The sequence below is a fragment of the Phycodurus eques genome, chromosome 1, assembly GCF_024500275.1.
Source record: "Phycodurus eques isolate BA_2022a chromosome 1, UOR_Pequ_1.1, whole genome shotgun sequence".
NCBI lineage: Eukaryota > Metazoa > Chordata > Actinopteri > Syngnathiformes > Syngnathidae > Phycodurus > Phycodurus eques.
In genome coordinates this window covers 5,613,957-5,637,471 of record NC_084525.1, presented here as the reverse complement: position 1 = coordinate 5,637,471, position 23,515 = coordinate 5,613,957, and the positions used below count along the sequence as shown (strand labels likewise).

Genomic DNA, 23,515 nt, shown 5'->3' with positions numbered 1-23,515 from the left:
GTTGCTAAAGGTTTGTGGCTGCTACTTTGAATTTCATTTGTATGTACTGTACTTCTCTGATAATAAAGGTTTACTTTTTTGTTAGTAGTTGAGGTGTGTTCTTGAAGGTCAATATGTCTGCTCCAAAGCAACGCAGATTCTGCTCTCTGAAAAATTACCTCAGCCATACATTCTTTTATACAAATACAAATTCTTTTATACAAATATACTTCCGATTCTTCCCCCCCCCCCCTTTTTTTTTTTAAGGTCTAAAATGTAAAAACCAAAAAGAAGCTTCCCGCCCTTACCACGAAAGAAATGCAGTCGTGCTCTCGTGTACTTTTCTGAAAGTGCCTAATCGCATTTTAAAAATGGGGAAAACATTTCTATGACTGAGAGTGGGTCAACATGTTGTTGTTGATATTGTCTTGAGAGATTATTGTTATTAGTATATATATTTGATTATTATTATTTTTTGTTTTTTCATTTCAAGCTAATCTGCGTCAATGCTCAGGCGTGTTATTATGAATCCCACTGAGTTCTCGGCAGGACACGCCCCTGCTGCAGAGTGATTGGCTGCTGCATCCAGACTGGAGGGGCAATATGTGACTTTGTTTTTATTTTGTAAGTAAAGCATACATTGTAATGGTCATCTCATTTTATCTGCGGAGCCTCGGGCGTGTCCGGCCTGGATGCAGCAGCCAATCATATTGCAGCGGACTCATGGCCTTCCTAGAAACCACGTGGGATTCATAATAACGCGTCATGCGCAGCAAAACAAATCACGTCTTTGTCTACTAGGCAAATTTCATGTTAACAAATCTAGAGTGATATTATATAAATCCAATATTCACGTTTTAATCTGAATAAAAAATTGTGTATAGCGCTCTAAAGATGATGAAGAAAAATAGAAAGGCCATAAAAACCACTCGTATTCCAGAGAATATTGTTAAAACAATTTCCATCAGACACAAATTTGATAAGTAGATGACGCTTTCTTTTCTGTTTTTTTGTGCTTTTATCTTAGTCAGTTTTATCTAGATCTCACATTTCCATCATTATTTCATACTTATAGTTGTATTTGTTTGTATGTGTATGCAATAGATAATGATATTTTTGTGATCTATCCTATGTAAGAACATATTATTTTGATGTACAAAAGTCAAACAAAAAAAATACCTTTGGGGGGGGAAACGAAGTCGTTTCCGTCGTGTATCACGTGACGACCATTCGCCAATGAGAGCTCGTCATTTTTCTACCCGGAAATTGTTAACTGTGTAGCCCAAGCCGCCAGCCCGGTTGTGATTTTTGTCGCAGTGATTTGGGATCAACGTGACGGATATTGATGGCGAGTATTTAGCGTCAAAGCGTCCCATACGAATCATAATTCAAATGCCGCTTCAAGTTCACCCGTTTTGTCTTATTCGAGCTTCGTCGCGTCGTCTTTATTTCTAGGGTGATGCTAAATTAGCCATGCAGTTTGTGACGAGTGATGCTTAGAACTTGCACTGACACGTTCGACTTCGAAGAAATGGTGGGCTCTTACGTGGTCTGTGGGGATTTTCTGCTTTTTATGTATATATTTGTTTATTTTTACTGCAAGTGTTTGTAAACGGCGGTGTGACACATTGCGCCCTTGACAGTGCGTTGCTTTCCAAACAGCTTCATCCAGTCAGTCCATGGCTGAGTCTGCAGCTCTCAGGTCTGATCCAGTCAATCCGTCAGAGCACAGTTGGTTCCCTGGACCCCCACCACCTATTTACGCCTGCACCCTGAGCTCTGAGCTGGTGGCGAAGGCACGGGAGGAGCTCCAGGAGAAACCGGAATGGCGTCTACGGGATGTACAAGCTCTACGAGATATGATACTAAAGGTTTCCTAATGTTCTATTTCCTGCGAGGTTGCATGTTTGCCGCAGTACCCGGCGAAAACCCACACAAGCATGGGGACCCCGTCTGCTTGACTTGGTTTTCACCAGGTACTCCGGCTTCCTCAGACATTATAAAAACATGCGTGTCAGGTTCGTTTATGACTCAAAATTTTCCATATGTTCTTGTCTGAATGCTTTTTGTTTTCTGTCTATATGTGCCCTACGATTGGTTGGTGATCAGTCCAGACCCCCACAAACCCCCCCCCCCCCCCCTCCAAAAAATTGTTAATAATTGCTATCTTAATAATTTGAACCATAAATATACCACAAGACACACAGGAGCAGAGTGACAGAATCTCGGTATGGCAAAAAAAAGTCAATACATCGTTTAGATATTGACAGATGTCAATTTATAGGTGAAGCTCTACAATTGTCATGATTAATCATCCCGCCAATTTATCGGTGGCTCTCTAATCCGTGGGCAATTACACCCCTTTTTGTGTGGATTTTCACAATGAGCTGACGGCCATGTAAACAAGCGGGGGTCCACCATTTAGAAAATGGATGTAAGGATATTCTGAGCAGCCACACTCATTTTAGTAAATTGCCTTTGTTGTGTATTTTTTTTTTTCTTTTTCCTGGAATGTGCAGGAGCAGCCCAATCTCAGGACCAGGCTTGACGACTCCTTTCTCCTGCGCTTCCTGCGGGCCAGGAAGTTTGACTATGACCGAGCCCTGCAGCTCTTGCTTAATTACCACGCAGGACGTAAGGCTTGGCCTGAGGTCTTTCAGGACCTGAAGCCATCCACAGTGAAGCATGTGCTGGACTTGGGCTTTCTCACAGTCCTTCCTCGACCGGACCCTAACGGAAGGTACATCCTCTGTCTCCGGCCAGGTTGGTATCTGCATTAAGAAGGCACTTCTTAACTGTTTTGATAACTTAAACAGGAGCAATCATCACAAATGTATTCATTCATCTTTGTCGTCCACAAACGAGAAGTGGATGGGAGTTCACGTCTTATCCAGTCACTGGCCACATGAGGGTACATTTGGCCTTTGCAAAGATAATCATTTTCACCGTTTTGTCATTTGAAACCCTTATCAATCTAAAGCAGCGTCCGCACTACTGCATATTGCAATAACACATTCAGGTCTGAAATCTTTACATTTTGCCCATAAAATTTCAAACATAGATAAGATATGTTGTAAGTACATCTATTCGTGAGCAATTGGTACCAAACCCTGCCGTGAATAGTAAAGACCTATGGGTAATTAACACCACTGCCTAAGAAGGTTATATAAAAAAGCTACATTAATAGTTTAAAGTAAACTGTAAATATCATTATTAATAATAAAATGAACTCCTTACAACATGACCCGTAACCCATTCACTGCCGTGTACATTATATTCGTCAACTGGTATCCAACCGTTTACTGCCACCGACGAATATATTCGTCAAGTACGTTTTTCACCGGTAGGTTTGGTATAGGGTCTCGTCCTGCTTGTCTGTGAAATTCAGGTTTTTAAACCACTGAAGTGACCAACACAGGCCTCTAGAGGTGCGACCTAATTTTTCAACTGTGCGCCAAAAACTAAACAAAAAAAAAAGATATGCGATTTTTATGAATTTTTCGCAACCCATGAGCGTCATGCTCATATTTACTGTTCATGAATTGTATTTTTCAAATAACTTTTTTTATTCAAATCTGCACAGATTGAAGCATTGGGTTTCCCATAGTCCTATTTCATTGATTTTGTTCAGTTAAAAGGTCAAACATGCATGGTGACCAGTCTAGTGGAATTTTCACCAACTCCTTAAAAAATGTGTTTAAATAAGTTACTTTTTTCATTACTAAAGACTACTACTACACATCCTTTTGTTAAAGGATTGCCAAGGAGCAGATCACCTAGAGTAAATTTGCAGAAACGTGTTTTAAGGGATGTTCAGTGCAGGGTAGCAATCTGAATGTGCATAAAATGTGGTAGTTTTAACCAAGCTTATGCTAAATTTACAATCATATAATAACCAAGCAATCTTGAAAATTCCTGCAAAATCCTATATTTGCCTAGTAATTTGCATATCAACCATTAGTTCAGCATTTAAATTGTTTTCCAAATTAGAATTAATAGTTTTCTAAACCAAAAAAAACTACCATTCATGCTATTTGTGTTTAAGTCTTAAGTCAACCTTAACGAATCTGTCTTCTTGTACAGGAAAATGGAAAGCAAATGATTACCCATTTGTTGACAATGTGAGGGCCATGTATCTGACACTGGAGAAGCTGATCCAGCCGGAGGAGACGCAAGTGAACGGTATCGTTATCTTAGCGGACTACACTGGAGTTGGTATGTCACAGGCATCCAATCCAGGCCCTTTCCTCGCCAAAAAAGTTGTGAGCATTCTTCAGGTAAGAACTTTTTTTTTTTTTTTTTTTTTTCTTTCTCCCTCCCTCCCTAATGCTATACTGATGAAAGATACTATTTCTCTCACATACTGTTCACAGATCTGTCTAAATCTTCTCTGCTGAGGTAATACATCCACCTCACAGGTGTGGCATAGCAAGAAGGTGATGAGACACTGTTATTTTTGTTTCTTTGGCTGCACACAACAAAAGGCCACTCTATAATGTGCACTTTTACTGTATTGGTGTGTGACTGGTTGACTGTGTTTAACACATCTCCTTCACATAATTTGTTGCTGTGTAATGAGCATCTTAATATGCCACACCTGTTCAATGGATGGATTATCTCAGCAAAGGAGAAGTGCTCATCAGCACAGATTTAGACATATTTGTTAATTATTCTTTTTAGATAAATAGGCCTTCTGTGTACATAGGAAAATGTCTTAGATCTTTTGAGGTCAGCTCATGAAAAATGGAAGCAAAAAACAAGGGTTTCATGTTCTATTTTTATATTATCATTCGAGTCATTGTTCATCTTTTGTTCTCACAGCAATTTGCGATCTGTATTTGCACATTGGGTATATTCGGAAATTCAGTCTGACGCTCTCACTGCGCTCTGAGAATGCAGTGTTCAGAGAGGCAGAGCGCACTCCATTTTCTATGAATTTATGAACGACCATGTTGGCCATTGGTAGGGATTTGTCAGCGCGTCCACCATATTGTAAGTTCTGCCGATAAACATTTCGTCCTGCTTGACGCTCCAGCCGCTATGTCTCCTCAGTCAGAGCGGCGGGGCTGTGCTCCGGCGCTCCCAGAGTGTGACGCGCTGAATAACCGAACGGCCCACTCCCAACGATGCTCTTGAGTTTCAGAATGTTCCGGAGTGTAGAGAGCGTGCCTGAGTGAATTTCCAAATGTACTCAAAAAAATACAACTTAGTTGGGGTTGCTCTAAAAACACTTTCTTTTGTTATTTACAGGATGGCTTCCCAATCAGAATCAAGGCTGTTAACATAATTAATGAACCCAGGATTTTCAAAGGCATCTTTGCTGTAATTAAACCTTTCCTGAAGGAGAAGATGGCAGAGAGGGTAACTATTGTCTTTGAATCCTTTTTAGGTCCTAACAAAGGACATGAAAGTAGTATTCTAGAACAATCTCTTTGAGGGGGTGATTTTACATTCATTACCACAGTCATTCCCAACCACTGTCCTGTGAGAGTTGTGCAGGAGTACCGCAGGGAATTATCAAATGTGGTCCAAAAGTTATTTATTTACAACAAATAACGTATATTTGTTAACGTAGCGGTGGAATGGTGGATGACTGGTTAGCAGATCTGCCTCAACACTTGTGTGGAGTTTGCATGTTCTCTCTGTGCCTGTTCTCCCCATTTTCTCCAGGTACTCCAGTTTCCTCCCACATTCCAAAAACATGCATGGTAGGGTAAATGAAAATTAGAAGTTGTCCGTAGGTGTGAATGTTTTTTTTTTTTCCTGTCTCCTGGATTGGCTGGCGACTAGTTCAGGGTGTACCCCGCCTCTTGCCTGAAGTCAGGCGGGGTCTTTGTCTTGGAGCAAAACTTTGACTTACGAGTGTACTTATTTTCTCACCATGGGTCCTATAAAAGTGAGAACTGAGAAGAAACGTCATCTCTGATGTTTATTCTGCCCTCCCTGGTTGTGCCATGTGCAGTTTGGCACATAGTGAACAGTTCAGAAAAGAGGCCAAGTGTGCTTGCGCCAACCCATTTATTGCCACTCCCAGTTGAAGTTTAATGTAAAAGCAAACATCATACAAATTACAAATTGTGTATTTAATCAAACCACATAATTTATGAAAGTCTGCAAGCTTAATGCTAATAAAATCCCACAGACGGGCTAACGAAGGTAGCGTTGATGTTGCGGTGTTATAATCCTTTAAGCAACATATATTTGAACACAAAGAGTGGAACAACACATGGAACAGACAATAGAACAATACTCATATATTTACTTTATCCTCTATGAAAAATAACTTACTACTGCGGCATGGTAGACGACAGAGTGGTATTTTTCTTATTAAAAAATGTTTTTTGGTGTGTGTTTTTTTTTTTTTTTTTTTTTTTAATGGAGCTTGAGTGAATGGATTAATGGCATTTTTATTTGGGAAACTGATAAGACTGATTTGAATTACAAGCGTGGTCACGGAACAAATTAATCTCATGCGTCAAGGTACCTTGACTCAGTAAAGGTTGGTAAACATTCTGTTAACATACAGTCGTGCCTTGAGATAGGCGTTTAATTTGTTCCTAGACCACGCTCGTAACTCAAAACACCTTTTATCCTTCCTTATTGAAATGAATGGAAATACCATTAATGCGTTCCGCCTTCCCAAAACATCTTTTTACTAAATTTGTAACCTTTTTACAAAAAATAGCACTCTATAATATACTTTATAAAAACATAAGAGTAATTAATTGTCACACTTTCTCCTTCAATTGTGATGTTCATTCTGGTATGTGCACCGTGGCCACCTGGGGGCAGTATAAAACGGACTGATTTTACTTTGGGCTCATCAGTACAGCACTAATATGAGTTGGTCTTTGCAAAGCATGAAGAATACATGCCTGTGAAAATTGTTAGACTTGTTTTCTAGCAACATTGGTGTTCAGATATCCGTTGCTTTAAGGGTAACCACCACCACCACTTAGACGCTAGTTGTTAGCCCTGTGTGTCTATAGAGTTTCCCATTGTATGTTAGCATTAAGGTAGCGGAGGCTATGTGACTATTTGACAGTAACCTTCAGCTGAGAGTGCCAATAAACAGCTTGAAGCCTTTTTTTGGAAGAATATTTACACATTTTATGTGACAAACTGCGAGTTAAGTCCCCTGCCACCATACAGCGCTCATATCTCAAGTTTGCGCTCGCAAGTCAAAGCAGAAAAAATTGGCCGATCGACAGCTCGTATCTTGAAGAACTTGTAAGTTGGGTCACTCTTATCTCAAGGCACCACTGTAATTGTTTATAATTAATTGCTGCCCTTTTCTTGTTTCCATTTCCAGTACATGCTCCACAGCTCAGACCTGCGCTCCCTGCACCGGAACATTCCCCGCTCTGTCCTGCCAGAGGAGTACGGCGGCACGGCCGTGCAACTGGACATGCGTGCCTGGTCCAGACTGCTGCTGGACTCTGAGGAGGACTTCATAGTGGAGTTCTGCCAGCCAGACCCACTGGAGGGCGCCATGCTGCCCGAGTCCATGCTGTTCCGAAGCGATGAAGCCGACCGTGGGCAGGACAATGACGCTTTTAGGGGGGCGCGCTCTCAACTTTACTCGTGTTACTGAAAGACTGGACATTCACTGCCGGGACATTCCCTGTTACGACGGCATTAGTATTAGTTGGGCAAATTGCTGATATTAGTTTTCTGCTAATACTCTCCATCCATTTTCTGTATCCTCGCTATGGTCGCGGGTGAACTGGAGCGTATCCCAGCTGATTTGGGGCGACAGAAGCACTATTTGGAGAGGGATTGTCCGTGTTGTGTAGTTGGCACTCGGCTCATTCAGTCAGTCACCAGCTGCAGGCGGCTTGTGACACGAGCATGGCAAAAAAACGCATGAGGAATATGCCGTAACCGGTCGCTTCACTTTTTTTTTTTTTTTTTTTTTAATGGATGTTTTTTCAAGTTGCTTTACTGTGTATAGGCATAAAAGTGCTCAGTCTTTCTCAAGTCCCACACTCCCATAATGCTGCTGTTAAAAAAAAAAAAAGTGTGGATTAAGTCAATGTTCATCCATCCATTTACTGTACTGCTTATCCTCACAAAGGCCGCAGCCGGGCTGGAGCCTATCCCAGCTATGTTTGGGCGGGAGGCGGGGTACACCCTGAACTGGTCACTAGCCAATCGCAGGGCACAGAGAAACAAACAACCATTCGCATGCACATTCACTCCAATGGGAAATTTAGAAATTAACCTACCATGCATGTTTTTGGGATGTGGGAGGAAACTGGAGTCCCTGGAGAAAACCCACGCAGGCACGGGGAGAACATGCAAACTCCACACAAGCGAGGCTGGGGTTTGCACCCCGATCCTCAGAACTGTCAGGCTGAAGTGCTAACCAGTTGGCCACCGTTCCGCCAGTCAATGTTCTTTCATATTGAAATAAAAGGCAGAACAATTTCCATCCATCAATTTTCTGAGCCGCTTCTCCTCACAAAGGTCGCAGGCGTGCTGGAGCCTAACCCAGCTATCATCGGGCAGGAGGCGGGGTACACCCTGAACTGGTCGCCAGCCAATCGCAGGGCACACATAAACAAACAACCATTCGCACTCACATTCACACCTAGGGGCAATTTAGAGACTTAAATTACCTACCATGCATGGGCGGAAACCGGAGTGCCTGGAGAAAACCCACGCAGGCACGGGGAGAACATGTAAACTCCACACATGCGGGGCTGGGGATTGAACCCCGGTCATCAGAACTGTGAGGCAGACGCTCTAACCAGTTGTTCACCGCTCCGCCGGCAGAAATTGTTTTTTTTAAATTAAATGTAAATATGACCAAAATATTTTCAAGCAGCGAATGAAATAATTTGGATCACACTGGTATCAAATGTAAACAGCTCTTACGTTGCCTTAAATTGATAGTAGCATACTACTAGCCAAAGCTGTATTCATGTGTATTCTCATGAATGGGATGTACTGGGATGTGTGTTCTAGAAAGATGTAACTTCACACAGTGTTCCCGGGCCTTTTTTGATGATACTTTTCTGTTGCCTCAAATCTTCAGAGAGGATTATTTCTGTAATAGCGGATTTTTTTTTTTTCTTCTTCGAGCCATTTTACCCATATGTCTTTTTTGTTTGTTTGTTTCCATCTCAAAGGCCCTTGGTGATCACACAAGTCGAATGGGGAAATGCAGCAGAAACTGAACATTCCGTTCTGACTTTGCCAAATATACCACTGTCATGTGCAGAGCAGCGCCATAATGCTGCATCTGCTTTCCTTATGATTTGTTTATTTGAGCAATAGCTTGCTTGTCTTTTATATTTTGTGCATGTCTGTTCCTATCAGTGTATTGCGTAGCAGAATATAACAGTAAAGTCTAATTCAAATGATGAAGCCTGTGTTTATTTTTTAGTACAAGTGTACTGCTATTGAAAAGATCTTGAGTTACCCAAACTGGTTTCGTTCTTCACTAATTGTAGACAATCAAAATAAAAATAAGTCAGCTGTTTGACTGACATACAGTAAACTAAATTCGTTCCATGACCACGCATGTAATTTAAAACATTCACATCCCAAATCCTTATTGATAGGAATGGAAAGGGATGTATCTGTTACAGCCTTCCCACAAAAACTACAAAAATGTTTGCTTTAATGTGGAAAAATAGCACTATAGAATTGTACTTTATAAAAACATACAGCAATGACAAGTAGAATGTAAATAATGAAATTAAATAATTAAAACCATCTTTGTCACACTTTTTGCTTCACTGTCCATTATGCTGCTGCTTCTGGTGTGTGTGCCTTGGTCAACTGAGGGCAGTATAATACAGACAGATATAACCTAATCCCAATTTGCAATACTCCCTAGAGCAGTAATATAAATCATTCTTTGCAGAGGATAAAGAATATACCTGTGACGGTTGTTGTATGGCTACATGTGTTTCTCCACCATTGGTGTTCAAGTATCGGTTCCTTAAAGGTTTATTACAACCACATACTGGAGATGCTAAGTGTTAGCACGTCTGTGGCGTCTCCCATGATGTTGAGTTTACTGCCACCACAAAGAGCTCATTTTAGAATATTTGGAAAAAGCAAAAATACAGCTTGTATGAAAAAAGACTAAGTGGAGTCACTTGTATCTCAAGGCACCACTGTATTTGTTCTTATGAGTACCTGCACATTTTTGTAGTCTCTCCGCCGATAAAGTAATGTGCATTTGTAGAAATAATACGACAGAAAGAAAATTACATTAGAAAAGTGATTGCCGAGCAAACGCGTCTTAACATCAGGTGTTGGCCAGACTTCAGACGAACTATTGCTATTGATAATGATCTCCACAATGAATGTAGGAAAGGCATAATGGATTGACGGAGTGCATTGATCAGTGCAGTGTCCGCGTCTGGATGAAAATAGAGCGGGCATGTGAGTCCGCAGGACTGCTTTTGGACGGTTGCCACAGAAACATTAACACAGCTAGGACTCAGCTCTTTCATGCTCTTTCTTTGTGGCCTCTGTCATATGGATTTGACTGCATTTTATCTCCACATGCTCCATTTCCATTATGTTTTTTTTTTTTTTCAGTAAACAGTGTCCTCTACTCCATTTACAACATTATAAAATGCCACAAAAAAAATCAGGTTGAATGTGTATCCAGCTGGTGGATTCAGTGGTTCCCTCTGGAATAAAAAATTGTGATGTAATCTCACAGTTTGAGTTTTTTGTTGTTGACATTTAACAAAAAATTGGTGTTAGAGAGAGGAACACATTTAGAAAGTGGAGAAGACGGGCATTGCAATCTTAACTGCAGTTTTTTTTCTCCTCATGCATTGTTGTTGGTGATGCCATAAGTTAAAGGGGATACATTATGGAATACTGAGTTTTTAATGTTTGTAATCAAATACAGTAATCACTTGTTTATCACGGGATTTACGTTCCAAAACCTCCAGCGATAGATGAAAAGCCGAGATGTATCAACCATATATTTATTTGATTGTTTATATATATTTTAAAGCTTGATGCATGACACAATATATGTGTGGTGCATGTATTATTTTGTACAACTTCAGGTCGCCATCCTCACTGTAAAATCTGCGACTTTGAATGTATGTGTGCCTTTAAAGGGCAGGGCCTGGCCTTGTGAGTGACAAGGGAGTCAGCAATTGAGAGTGTGGATTTGGCTCAGGTTAGCCACTGGCTAGTTACTGGCTAACCTGTTAGCTTGTCTGCATGTTGGGTGTCAGTTGTTACCTATGAATGTCCTTTTTACATGTTTATTTTATTACTGTTTGTTCAATAAACTGATTAAAAGTGCACTGGCGGCTGTGCCTATCCTTGATCAACTGTGGAGGGATTACAATCCATTCTAGCGAGCAGTGGTAGGCTACATTAAATAAGATAACAATGTTTACTTTAGCGGAGATGTGCAGTCGTTCTGATTGGCAGTAGACATTTTATCGTCTTTTTAAAGTGTGACATGATCCCAAACTTTGTACATTCTCTGTTTTTTACGCACTCATTCTTATTGCTACGGAGGTCTGCAGTAACATTAGTCCGTGACGTTAAGATTGAGAAACCACCTCTAAACCGAGGAGGGGCCGACCGTGAATAGCAAAAATCTATGAATAATTGACGGTCATTATAATTGCCATAAAAAGGAAATTCTCCCAAAAAAAAAAAACAACATTATTATTATTCTTTTTTTTTTTAAACTCGAATAAAAGGGGCTTTCCGCGATAAACTGGGGATAGGTTCCAAAAAGAAATCTGCGATCAGGTTAATTCACAAATGCCAAACCCCAAAAAGGCAGGGGTCCACTGTAAGAGAAACCACTGCACCTGAGGAAAAACAATCAACAAACAATCAGCGACAGAAGGCGTAGCTGACCACTTATGACAAAAATTGATTAAAAAAGTAATTGCAAATTCCCCTTTGACAATTGCTATTTTGCATCTCAAACGAGCAAAACTAGGGCTACAACTATCAATTATTTGAATAATCGATTAACGTGTCAATTTTTTTTTTTGATGAATCCATGAATCGAATAAAAACAATCATTTCCATCTCTTTATTCAAAAACAGGACATTATTTCAAAATGATAGCGCAGAAAATGCAAAAACAAATTGACTATGATTCAGTTCCTGGGTTGGTCCGTGACATGTCAGAAAATATGCACATTTAAAAAAATATCTATTTCTAAAGTAAAAGCGAATGTTTGCGAATGTCTAATTTGGATTAATCACTAAAACGATCAGTCATCTTTCATGGTGGATTACAGAAATGATCATCACATTTACTGCTTACATTTGATCGAGCATCCTCCGTGGATGGATGATATAATACAAATCCGAGGAGGAAGCCTCATCAGGTGGGTGTCTACTTACTGGTTCGATGCGCCACTAAAAGCTGTTAAGGGAACACACGAAACACACGGTAAGAGCCCCGCCCCCCTTCAAAAATATGATTTTTGTGTAAGCGTGTGATGTTGAGTTGCAGAGAGGGGGTTAGGCTCCAACCCACGAAGGAGGACTGGAGTGGGAGCCTCCACTCTGGTTGGCTGTCACTCGACTAACTCCATTTTGGAACAACAGCTGTTGGAAGAAGACACACACACACAAGCTTTATTTCGCCGTTGTTGGCCGACGCTACCCGAACCAACGAAGGCAAGACGCCGTCGGCTTTTAAAGAGCTCTTTGCTCATCCTTACCGTCACCTTGCAGCTTCGGGTTCGGCCAGTTTTGTTGTTTTGCTTCCGAGTGCCAGGAAACTTAAGCGGGGATCCATGGTGTTCAATCTCCATTGTAACAAGTGGATAAGAGGAGGCGAACGTATCAAGGTTAGTGAAGCGCTCGGTTCGGTAATGTCGCGTCCGGCGGCGCGGCGTAATCGTCTTCGTTGTCGCTGTGAGAATGCTTTTCAAATGTCTCATTTGGAGGTGAATTTGTGTGGTCACGAAGCGGTGGCGAACGTTCCGGGGCGAGCAGACAAGCCATAACGTACACCTTTGCTCCTTCGCTCCTTCGCTCCTTCCCTCCCTCCTTCCTTCCTTCCTTTCTTCGTCGTTGTCCTCACATGTTCCACCTTCGCTTAAACGTGCCATAATGTTAAATGACGACATTTCAATTAATTAATTGTGCTCGCCTTGCGGTCAACATGCTAGCTGCCTGTTAGCGTCTGCAATTGACTATCCACAGTCGGTTCGCTCATACGCTTCATCTTTTCATTAAAAAAAAAAATTATTATTATTATTATTATTATTATTATTTTTGCATTGGTAGCTTTGCACGCAACATCGTGCCTGCTGACCGGGGGAAAAAAAAAAAAAAAAAAAAAAAAAAAAAAAAAAAAAAAAAAAAAAAAAAAAAGACTACGCTGGCCCACTATAACAGAAGCCAATCCTAAAGGGAAATTTTTGGGAAGCCCCCACCAGGGACCCCCGCTTTGCTCGAGTGTTGCTGGGCAAGCGCCAGCATCACTGGGCATGAGTGACTATAAACACTGGCTTCTTGCCTGCATCTCTGCTCTTCTTTTTTTGTTTTTTTTCTTCTTCTTCCCCCCCCCAGTTGCTTAGCTCACGATAACTAACACAGCAATGTTGCGATGAAACATCCTTGTTGTGCATTAAAAGGAGAAGAAATTAAGGTGATCACAAGTTAACCAGGCAGTGTACCACCTAGGGGATGTTTTCGCTTGGAAAAGATGAAGCTGTTGATGCTTTGGCAACTGTCATGGCTTGGGGAAACTGTTGCACATCACAAGTGATTTTATTGCACACGACGCAAGTTACTTGCTGCCAATTTGTATTCAGGACCATTGATAAAGCAGTTGAAAAGGTGACACCAAGGACAGAGCGTGGTAAATGTGTTGCTTAAATCGGGGCAACCAGTATAGAGACATGAATAAATCACTTGTTTCACATTTGTTGCATCAACAACCTGATGGATTTGAAATTCAATGTGGGTGTGAGAAATTTGTTCCATAATGCGAGCTCTTGACTGCATCTTTTGTCTTGAAACCCTGAGCCAAACCTTCAGAATGGCCTGGGGGGATGGAAGGGAAGCAGACAGAACACACAAGTCAGTGATGTTAGGGGAAAAAAAAGCTGCTATCGCTAAAAAAATAATTTATGGCCTGTTGACCTTGAACAACACCCTGTATGGCTGCCCTGCTGGCTTACTGTACTGAACAGAAGACAAGGCTCACACAGCCATGTCAAGCAGAACAGTGACTTTGGCGGCAATATTATTTTACTTGTGTGACACCTCAGACTGGAAAAGAAGAAAAGCAAGACTGAGGAAACGGATTTTGATGGTAAAATAATTTATTTGCAGATGTGCAACTAAGAAACGCACTCTGAGCGACGCTAACTCATCACATTGCCCGAGTTGAATGTTAGTGGCTTTTTTTATTTTATTTTTATTTACATGGTGTTTGTCATTCACTTCTTGAACTCTTATCTTTTTACAACACAAACTTTCTACTAAGGACCAAGACACATACTCTGTTTATAATAATGTGTCAAATCTTCGGCCATTGGAAATGACCGAAAAGTGAGCCGAGAGACTTTTGTCACTGAAATAAAACTGCCGAATTAGGATGTTGTGATGACACAAGCAAAAACAGCGGCCAGAGCATTGTTGTTTACACATTATTTAAAAATAAATAAATACATTTTCAAATGCCGCGTCCACATTAAACAATTGCCCAACCTCCTTGCTTTCTGCTATTCCGATTGGGGAATGCCTGTTGCATGCTATTTTGCACTGCCCCAGCTACCTACGAGCTACGACTAGCTAGCGATAACACTGCTAAGTTCACCTCGCGTCCGGTGTCAATGCAGCATATGCAATTAATCATTCCCTCCATGGCAGCGAAACAGCTACGTTTCTGACAAGTATCGTTATCATGAAGGAAGGACAAGGAGTAATTAAGAGGAGGAAGACGGAGAAGCCACGTTAATGTCTAAGCTATTGTTACATGTAGTTGCAAAACACAGTAACAAGTGATTGGGGGATACAGTACACTTGTCACATAGGTCTGCCCGGAACCGCAGAGGTTAAACCAACTTTGAAGCGCAAAATAGAAAGCAAATGAATAAGTGTCTGGAGAGAAAATACACAATAACGCTCCTGCCCGAAGATAGCTGGGATAGGCTCCAGCAGCCCGCGACCCTAGTGAGGATAAGCGGTAAAGAAAATTGATGGATGGAGGTATTTCTCTTGGTGTTTCAGCTTTTGGCCTTGGTTTCCTCATTTTTGGTTTGCGGGTTAGGCCAAGAATTGTCATTTCCGTGCATGACTAGTGTGTACAAGATTGAATTTCACAGGCAAACCGTGCCAGATCCTCTGCCACCCCTCCCTGCTGAAATCGTAATTGACGTCTAAAGACATTAAAGGCAGTGAGTCAAAAACTTGAAAATACCGGTAGCCAATTTGAGTTTATTAAAAGGTGATTTATCTAAATTAATTACAAAGATTCAACAAAAACATTTATTTTTTTAGTTGAAACCCACCACTAATTGCATGAAAGTAGTGAAAAAACATTGAATGAGTAATTCAAACGCCTCTAAAATCCTCCATAACAAATACATTTAGGAAAAAAATATTTGACGAAAGTACATGACCTATTCTACTGCCCACACTGCTATTCTCACCAATAATGTTCCATTTGCGATAGTTAAGTCGAGGTTTTAGGGCAAATTTTGACACATGGATGTGTTGGAATTTCATCCCGACACAAAAAACTAAATTTCTCGGGAACACAACATCCGATTTAAAAAAAAAAAAAATAAATAAATAAATTCCTGTTGCGTAATACTCAGGTTGAAGTGGTCATTTTGTCAGACTGTATTTTTTTTTGTGCAAATGTCATCACTTTGCTATTTTTAGGGCAAGTGACATCTGAAACGTCAATGTAACTTTGGCGCGTCGACTTGGAGAACCCCCACTTTATTAGTGGAAATTTGAAACTGTAACTTGTCAGCCAGTGAACTGCTTCCCCGAGTAGCGGATGAAATGAAAGGGGGCAAAGAGATATGTTGAGAAATAATCAAGGTAGTATACGGTTTTACTCTTAACATTTTTGACCAGATTTTCAATAGGTGATTGATCACACAAAAACGTTCCCCAAAAAGATTTTTTTTTCCTGACACAGAAAAATCTATTTCTCTGGAATCCATCATCTGATGTTTGATTTGTACTCCGGTTGAAGTGGCTATTGCAACCAGACTCAGCTTTTGAAAGACTCATTTTTGGGAAATCTTGTCATGCTGCTAATATGATTTTTGGCCACCACAGAACATGTTGATATTAGAAAGCCTGTCTGTGACAGTCTGATTTCAATTCAGAGCAGGTACCGAGGAGAAGTCCAGCTCCAGGGTTATGGGGTTACACAATGCGTCACAGAGTTCACTTTTGCATAAGTATATTTCATGGATATACTGTATAGCGGCTGAAATAAGTATTTAACAGGTCACCATTTTTCTCACAAAATATACTTCCAAAGGTGCTACTGACCTGAAAATTTCACTGGATCTTGGGAGCAACTCAAGTAATCCATACATACAAAGAAAGTAGAACAAATAAGCTCAGAAATTAAGTTGCGTGTAAAAATGTGAAATGACACATAGAAAAAGTATTGAACACATGAAGAAAGGGAGGTGCAAAAAGGAATGGAAAGCCAAGACAACACCTAAACTCTATCAATAATCAGACAGCACTCCAGCCTCTTGTCACTGGAAATGAATATCAGCTGGTTCAGTCCTATTGTAATTGATGGCCTACAAAAAGGTCTCATTGCCAAGGTGTGAGTCAAGACACATCTCATGATGGGTAACGGCAGAGAGGCATATATTTGCCTCAACCAGGTGCTCCTCTCAAGATTTCTGACAGAGGAGTGCAAAGAATAATCAGAAGAGTTGTCAAAGAGCCAAGGACCACATGTGGCGAGCTTCAAAAAGACCTGGAATTAGCAGGGACTGTTGTCACAAGGAAAACTGTGAGTAATGTCCACCGCCATAGCCTGTCTGCACACTCACCACGCAAGACCCCATTGCTGGAAAAAAAGCATGTCAAAGCTCATTTGAAGTTTGCTGAACAACATTTGGACAAGCCAGTTAAATACTGGAAGAATATAGTCTGGTCTGTTGAGAGCAAAACTGAACTGTTTGGATGCCATAATGCATACCACGTTTGGAGGAGAAATAGCACTGCACATCACCCTCAAAACACCATACCAACAGGGAAGTTCGGAGATGGCAACATGATGGTGTGGGGCTGCTTTTCAGCAAATGGTACTGGTAAACTTCACATTATTGAAGGAAGGATGAATAGGCAAATGTACGGAGACATTCTTGACAAAAATCTGCTGTCATCTACGAGCAGCACGTACATTAAACGAGGGTGGACATTTCAGCAGGATAATGATCCAAAACATACTGCCAAGGAAACTCTCAAAGAAAAAAATAAAGCTGCTAGAATAGCCCAGGCAATCATCTGACTTCAATCCAATCGAAAATCTAAGGAAAGAACTGAAACTCAAGGTCCATAAAAGAACCGCACGGAACCTTCAAGATTTGGAGACTGCTTGTGTGGAGGAATGAGCCCAAATCACACCAGAGCAATGCATGCGACTAGTTTCTCCATACAGGGGGCGTCTTGGAGCTGTCATTGCAAACTAAGGCTTTTGTACAAAGTCTTAAATAAATACCAGTTGCCGTGTTCAATACTTTTTCCCTGTGTCATTTCACATTATTACACACAACTTAATTTCTGAGCGTTTGTGTTCTACTTTCTTTGTAAGTATGGATTACTTGGGTTGTTACCAACATCTGGTGAAATTTTCATCTCAATAGGACCTTTTGGAAATACATTTAATGAGAAAAAATTGTGACGTGTTTAATACTTATTTCAACCGCTGTATTTTACAAAAAAATGTGAAGTGTAGTCACCATGTAAGGAGTAGAAGTTCATGGTCAGGTCTCAGTGCACCTTGTCCATGCTGTCGTATGAGTGATGATATGATAATTTATACGCCTCAGTCGTGCTGAAGGTGAAATACTTTCTTAAAAGATGTTCCTATTCTGTCTGGGACAGCTAGATTAAAGCTTCTCCACAATGAAGTCGCATGCTGTGTTTCAAAATGGCATCCTATTATTTGAAGTGGATCATTCGCCCGTAGACTTCTGAGGTGACATCATGTCCACTGTCTAAGTCCATCCCAGAAACTTTGCAGATGCACAGGGCGTCTGGTTGTCTCCATTGCGGCGGTAGTAAGAGTTTTCGATGCGACAAGAAAGCACTGCCTATGGCTTATTTTTGAATGCCTCTTGCTGTGTAATCATGTCGTTAATGGGTCCATATTTTGCAGACGGGGATTTGTTGGTTCAACGGCTCTGACCTCCAACTCCATTCTTTGCACTGAGGACTTAAGCTCTTCTGTTTTTAGCACCCGGACTTCCCCATGAAGAGAAGATGAGAGCCATCGCTTGAGCTGTCTGATTACACAAGTCACCGACGAACTCAGCTTGTAACTAGCACATTCATTTTCTATTATTTAAGAGGAATGCGTGTCCTCCATGCATGCTTCAGGACATCATATGCGGGATTTGCTCAAGGCAGATCTCGATTGTACATGTATGGAGAAATTCAAGTTGTAATCTTATGAGAGCAAGCTTATTTTTTTTCAAGAAAAAAAGTCGTAATCATACGAGAATAAAGTCATGTTTTTTTGATAAGTCGTTATCATTTGAGAATGAAGTATTTTTATAAGTCATATTGTTTTGAGAAAAGTTAAAATTTTGTCAAGATAGTCATCAGATCGTTATGAGTGTCTATTTTTCCCTGTGGGAATCCTAAGAGATAAAATATTGGCCTATTCATTTTTTTTGTTGAATTGTAATCTTTTTCAGAATTGTCGTATTTTCTCAATGTAGTTGCTGTCATACAAGAATGACGTTGTATTGATGGATAAATCATAATTCTTGAAATTAGTTATATTTTCGTGCGATAGTTATAATACAAGAATGAGGAAAACAAATTGTTGTGGCATCAGTGTGTCTCACTTGTTTTTTTAAGACCATGTGCAGTAGAAGAGCTGCCTCACTGTAAACCGCTCTGAGTTTCAAAGTCCAAGTAGTAGTTTTTCAGGAAAACATTTTAAATTTAAAAGAATAAAGTCAGATTTTTATTTATTTTATTTATTTATTATTTTTTAAGATTTAAAATAAATAAATAAATTGTAATTGTGCAAGAATATCGTCTTATTTTTCCCGTGGGAGTCAAAAGAAAATAAATTATTTTATTAAATTGCAATCATTTGACAGTCATAGTTTCTTGATGGTCCTCATCATATGAGTGTTGATATTTTTATTTTATTATTATTTTTTTTAAAAAAAATTTTCCCCCTCCTATAAAAGTCGGAATCTTTTGGGAATAGTCATATTCTCTCTACATAGTCATTATGATCTCAGAGCAATGTAATATTTTCTCAAGGGGAAAACATCAATCATACAACCCCAATTCCAATCAAGTTGGGAAGTTGTGTTAAACATAAATAAAAACAGAATATAATGATTTGCAAATAATGTTCAACCTATATTTAATTGAATACACTACAAAGATAAGATAGTTCATGTTCAAACTGATAAACTTGATTGTTTTTCAGACCCTACCCCAGCTATCTTCAGGCGGGAGGCAGGGTACACCCTGAACCGGTCGCCAGCCAATCGCAGGGCACACAAAACAAACAACCATTCACACTCACAATCACATCTACGGGCAATTTAGAGTCTCCAATCAACCTACCACGCATGTTTTTGGGATGTGTGAGGAAACCGGAGTGCACGGAGAAAACCCACCCAGGCACGGGGAGAACATGGAAACTCCACACAGGCGTGGCCGGGAGTCGGCCACCGTGCCCTTCAGAAAACCAATGTCAGTAAATACAGTTCGGCGCTACATCCGTAAGTGCAACTTAAAACTCTACTATGCAAAGCAAAACCCATTCATCAACAACACCCAGAAAAGCTGCCGGCTTCTCTGGGCCCGAGCTCATCTAATGCAAAGTGACTGTTGCAAAGTGGAAAAGTGTTCTGTGGTCCGACGAGTCCACATTTCAAATTGTTTTTGGAAATTGTGGACGTCGTGTCCTCTGGGCCAAAGAGGAAAAGAACCATCCGGACTGTTAGGGACACAAAGTTCAAAAGCCAGCATCTGTGATAGTATGGGGCTGTGTTAGTGCCAACGGCATGGGTAACTTACACATCTGTGAAGGCACCATTAATGCTGAAAGGTACATACAGGTTTGGGAGAAACATATGCTGCCATCCAAGCAACGTGTTTTTCATGGACGCCCCTGCTTATTTCAGCAAGACGATGCCAATGGGCATCGTCTTGCTGGGGTTGTAGAAAATAGCGTTTTTAGAGTATTTATCTCTGAGGAAGAAAAGTTATGATATTACAAGCTTAAAGTCAGAATTTAGCAAGGAAGGGAGTCATATTTTAACAAGTGGCTTTAAAAACTCACACACGTCATGCTTCCATCTGAGCTAAGCAGATAGTTGTACTATTGCCAACTAATACTACTTTTGTACACGACCGGTCAAAGTTTGGACACATTTTCTCGTGCCAGTGAATGAGAAATGGTGTCCAAATTCCTTTTAATGAAAATTACTGCTTGATGAGGATAGTAAGCATGCTGCTTGTTGTTGAAGTTTTCTTTTTTGGAATGAACAATCATTTAAAAATCAAAAAGTGGTGGTAAACGTACCCGGAGAGCACAAATGGTGCTACTTCTGTGGTCCTTCTGAATCGTCTCGGCTGCCTGAGTTCCGTTTGCTCTGTTTCTGTTTGCTTGTTTTATCCCCTGTTGTGAGCAAATGAGGGATGGAAATTTTTTTCGGAGGTGAATAATCCATCCATAGTTTCAAAAAAACTCCTGAAACTCAAGGCAATAGGACAGGGCGAGGACGCGTCATGTGGCTGCTATGAGTGCACGTCAAATGATTGACACGGTGTCAGTCAAGCCTCCAGTTGGTTGTTTTTCTTTGGGCACTGTGGTTTCTTCAAAATATTTTATTTATTTATTTTTACAGATAGACTTCAGCTGCCTCTGAAATTCACCATAACAAATGGAAGAAAAAAAACAGTCGATGACTTAAGTACTTTTTACTGCCCAAACAGCTCTTCTCACGAATAATTGTCCATTTACACTATTTATATAGAGTTTTTGGCCAGGTGATGCCATTTGAAGCGTCACAGTAATTTTGAGACGTTTACATGGAGAACGCCTCAGGAGTTTTGGCCCGTACAAGCTCATTTTAACTGAAACTTGTCAGCCAATTGGAGGAGGTGTTAGCAGAGGAACCCAAAGGCTCGAGGAGATTTATTGAGAAATAATCAAGTTATACTGCTTTTACTCTGAAGGCGTTTCTTGACCTGGTTTTCATTCGGCAATATCACACAAACATTCCCCAAAAAGGTCTTCACCCCACCCCCACAACACAAAAAAATGAATTTCTCCTGAACTCATTATCCGATTTTTGGTGCATTGTACTTACGTTGAAATGGCCATTCCAACCAGTCTCAGTTGCCAGGCTTAAAAGGCGAACTAGAATAGCTTGAAAAAGAAGGGCATTCTGGGCATTTCCAACCCAAATTGTCTTGCAAACTCAATAAAAGGGCATCAAAGATCATGAAAAAAAAATTATGGCATGGAACAAATACACAAAATAAACAAGGACATTTCAAATTGACTCCCACCCCCCAACTCTTTTGAATGGTAGTGTGTAAACAGGTACTGAATATACAGAGGTGTGTTTTCATGGAAAACATTGTCTTGGTCACTCCAAAATTTGACATAGTACTGTATATTTCTTTCTTTTCAGTGTGGCCTTACTACTCCTAATACTGTGTTGGAGATCACATCGAACAAGTAAATCTAATGAAGTCGACCATAGTCACGCGTGACTTTTTGCCTCTGATGAAATTAATGCATTGCACATTGATGAATGTTTGATCGATTTTTACCCCTACTGAAGCTAGAAATAAAGATGTTTACATTCCTTTGAAGGCTTAAAGCAATTGAAAGTGGAGGCAGCAGTGGCAGCTAAGCTGATCAAGTAGGTTGTCAACTAACAGTATTTGCAGGTCGATCCACTCGCCTGCTTCTCTTGTGCACGTGTCCTTGGTCAAGACACTCAATCCCAATTGTTATTCCAGCATACGCCTCTTGCCGGGTGAGTGTGTGTGTGTGAGAGTGTGAGAGAGAGAGAGAGAGAGAGAGAGAGCGAGAGAGAGCGAGACAGTAAGACAAATAAAAGTGCTATATCTGTCGTCACTGTCGGGCGTAAAATTTTTATGTCCAAATTTGATCAATTTAATATATATATATTTTTTTTTACAAATAGATACTATTGGTCAGTCCCCACGCGAGTTTATTATTTTGGCAAATTTTTAAGTGTTGAAAATGCCATGTTCTCTGTAATCATGTTCAACAAAGACGTGTTTTTGTTTTCCTGAAAAGTGATGCTATTGCCAATGCGAGGGTTCTGCCCGACAACAGCGAAATGTTCCTGTAGGTTCATCGTCTTCACAACGCTGTATGGACATTTTACCATGACTTCACACATACTTCCGGGTGGCAAAAGCTCAAGTGATCCGAATGCACCAATGAGCTCAATTTTATGCAGCACTAGTAGACAAATCGTTAGGTGCCATTTGACCAAGGCAGAGACACTGAGAGAACAGGGTGTCAATGATTTTAACCTTCTTCTCCGGCATAATTTGATTGTGTGGTGGAAACTCAGACATACAGTAGTTAACATGATCATTGAGGGACTAGCTAGTTGACTTTTGTGTTGGTCAGGTTAATGGCACAGGTTTGCTAGGTGTGCCAGGGCTGCAACTATTTAATATTTTTAGACTCCACTGTATCGATTATTCCATTGATTAATCGAATAGTTGATTTCCAAAATAAAATTGAGCTCAACACAAAGTTAACCAGTGCATCGATAATCATGCTTTTGGTCTAAAGCAATCAGAGAATATTTACTGTTGAGAGGCAGAAATCAGAGGATTTGGACAATTTTCAATTAAACAATGGTCCTAAATATCCATCCATCCATGCTTCTCCTCATTAGGGTCGCGGGCGTGCTGGAGCCTATCCCAGCTGTCATTGGGCAGGAGGCGGGGTACACCCTGAGGTGGTTGCCAGCCAATCGCAGGGCACACATAAACAAACAACCATTTGCACTCGCAGTTACACCTACGGGCAATTTAGAGTCTCCAATTAATGCATGTTTTTGGGATGTGGGAGGAAACCGGAGTGCCCGGAGAAAACCCACGCAGGCATGGGGAGAACGTGCAAACTCCACACAGGCGGGGCCGGGGATTAAACCCCGGTCCTCAGAACTGTGAGGCTGATGCTCTAACCAGTCGTCCACTGTGCCGCCCTGGTCCTAAATAGATTATCAAAATGATCATTTGATATTCAATTAGTTGGTAATTAATCGATTCATTGTAGCACCTCTAGATTGAGTGCGGGACTTCTTTTCCTTTGTGT

At 40.6% G+C, this 23,515-nt stretch overlaps 2 protein-coding genes across 4 annotated transcripts in view; both read left to right on the top strand.

Annotated features, from left to right (window-relative positions):
• The first annotated feature begins 1,238 nt into the window (after positions 1–1,238).
• ttpal (tocopherol (alpha) transfer protein-like) lies at positions 1,239–8,023 on the top strand. Of its 2 annotated transcripts, none has more exons than XM_061673820.1 (6): positions 1,239–1,327; positions 1,642–1,850; positions 2,499–2,742; positions 4,063–4,256; positions 5,230–5,340; positions 7,292–8,023. In XM_061673820.1, the coding sequence occupies exons 2-6, from the start codon at positions 1,659–1,661 to the stop codon at positions 7,571–7,573; spliced, it is 1,023 nt and encodes a 340-aa protein (XP_061529804.1). In that variant the 5' UTR covers positions 1,239–1,327; positions 1,642–1,658; the 3' UTR covers positions 7,574–8,023. The 2 variants fall into 2 exon arrangements, with proteins under 2 accessions (XP_061529804.1, XP_061529794.1); XM_061673810.1 differs by lacking the exon at positions 1,239–1,327 and adding an exon at positions 1,336–1,513.
• Positions 8,024–12,372: 4,349 nt separating this feature from the next.
• The window catches only part of pkig (protein kinase (cAMP-dependent, catalytic) inhibitor gamma), a 30,604-nt gene continuing 19,461 nt past the window's right edge, over positions 12,373–23,515 (top strand). The window contains exons 1-2 of one of the 2 annotated variants that reach the window (XM_061673844.1): positions 12,373–12,388; positions 12,452–12,791. The gene's annotated coding sequence lies outside the window, so the exon portion shown is untranslated. The other variant, XM_061673834.1, reaches the window with a different exon arrangement.

Coding starts and splice junctions, on each gene's coding strand:
- ttpal (XM_061673820.1), top strand. CDS start 1,659: ATGGCTGAGTCTGCAGCTCTCAGGTCTGATCCAGTCAATCCGTCAGAG. Junction 1,851..2,498: donor TACGAGATATGATACTAAAG/GTTTCCTAATGT, acceptor TGGAATGTGCAG/GAGCAGCCCAATCTCAGGAC. Junction 5,341..7,291: donor AGGAGAAGATGGCAGAGAGG/GTAACTATTGTC, acceptor TTCCATTTCCAG/TACATGCTCCACAGCTCAGA.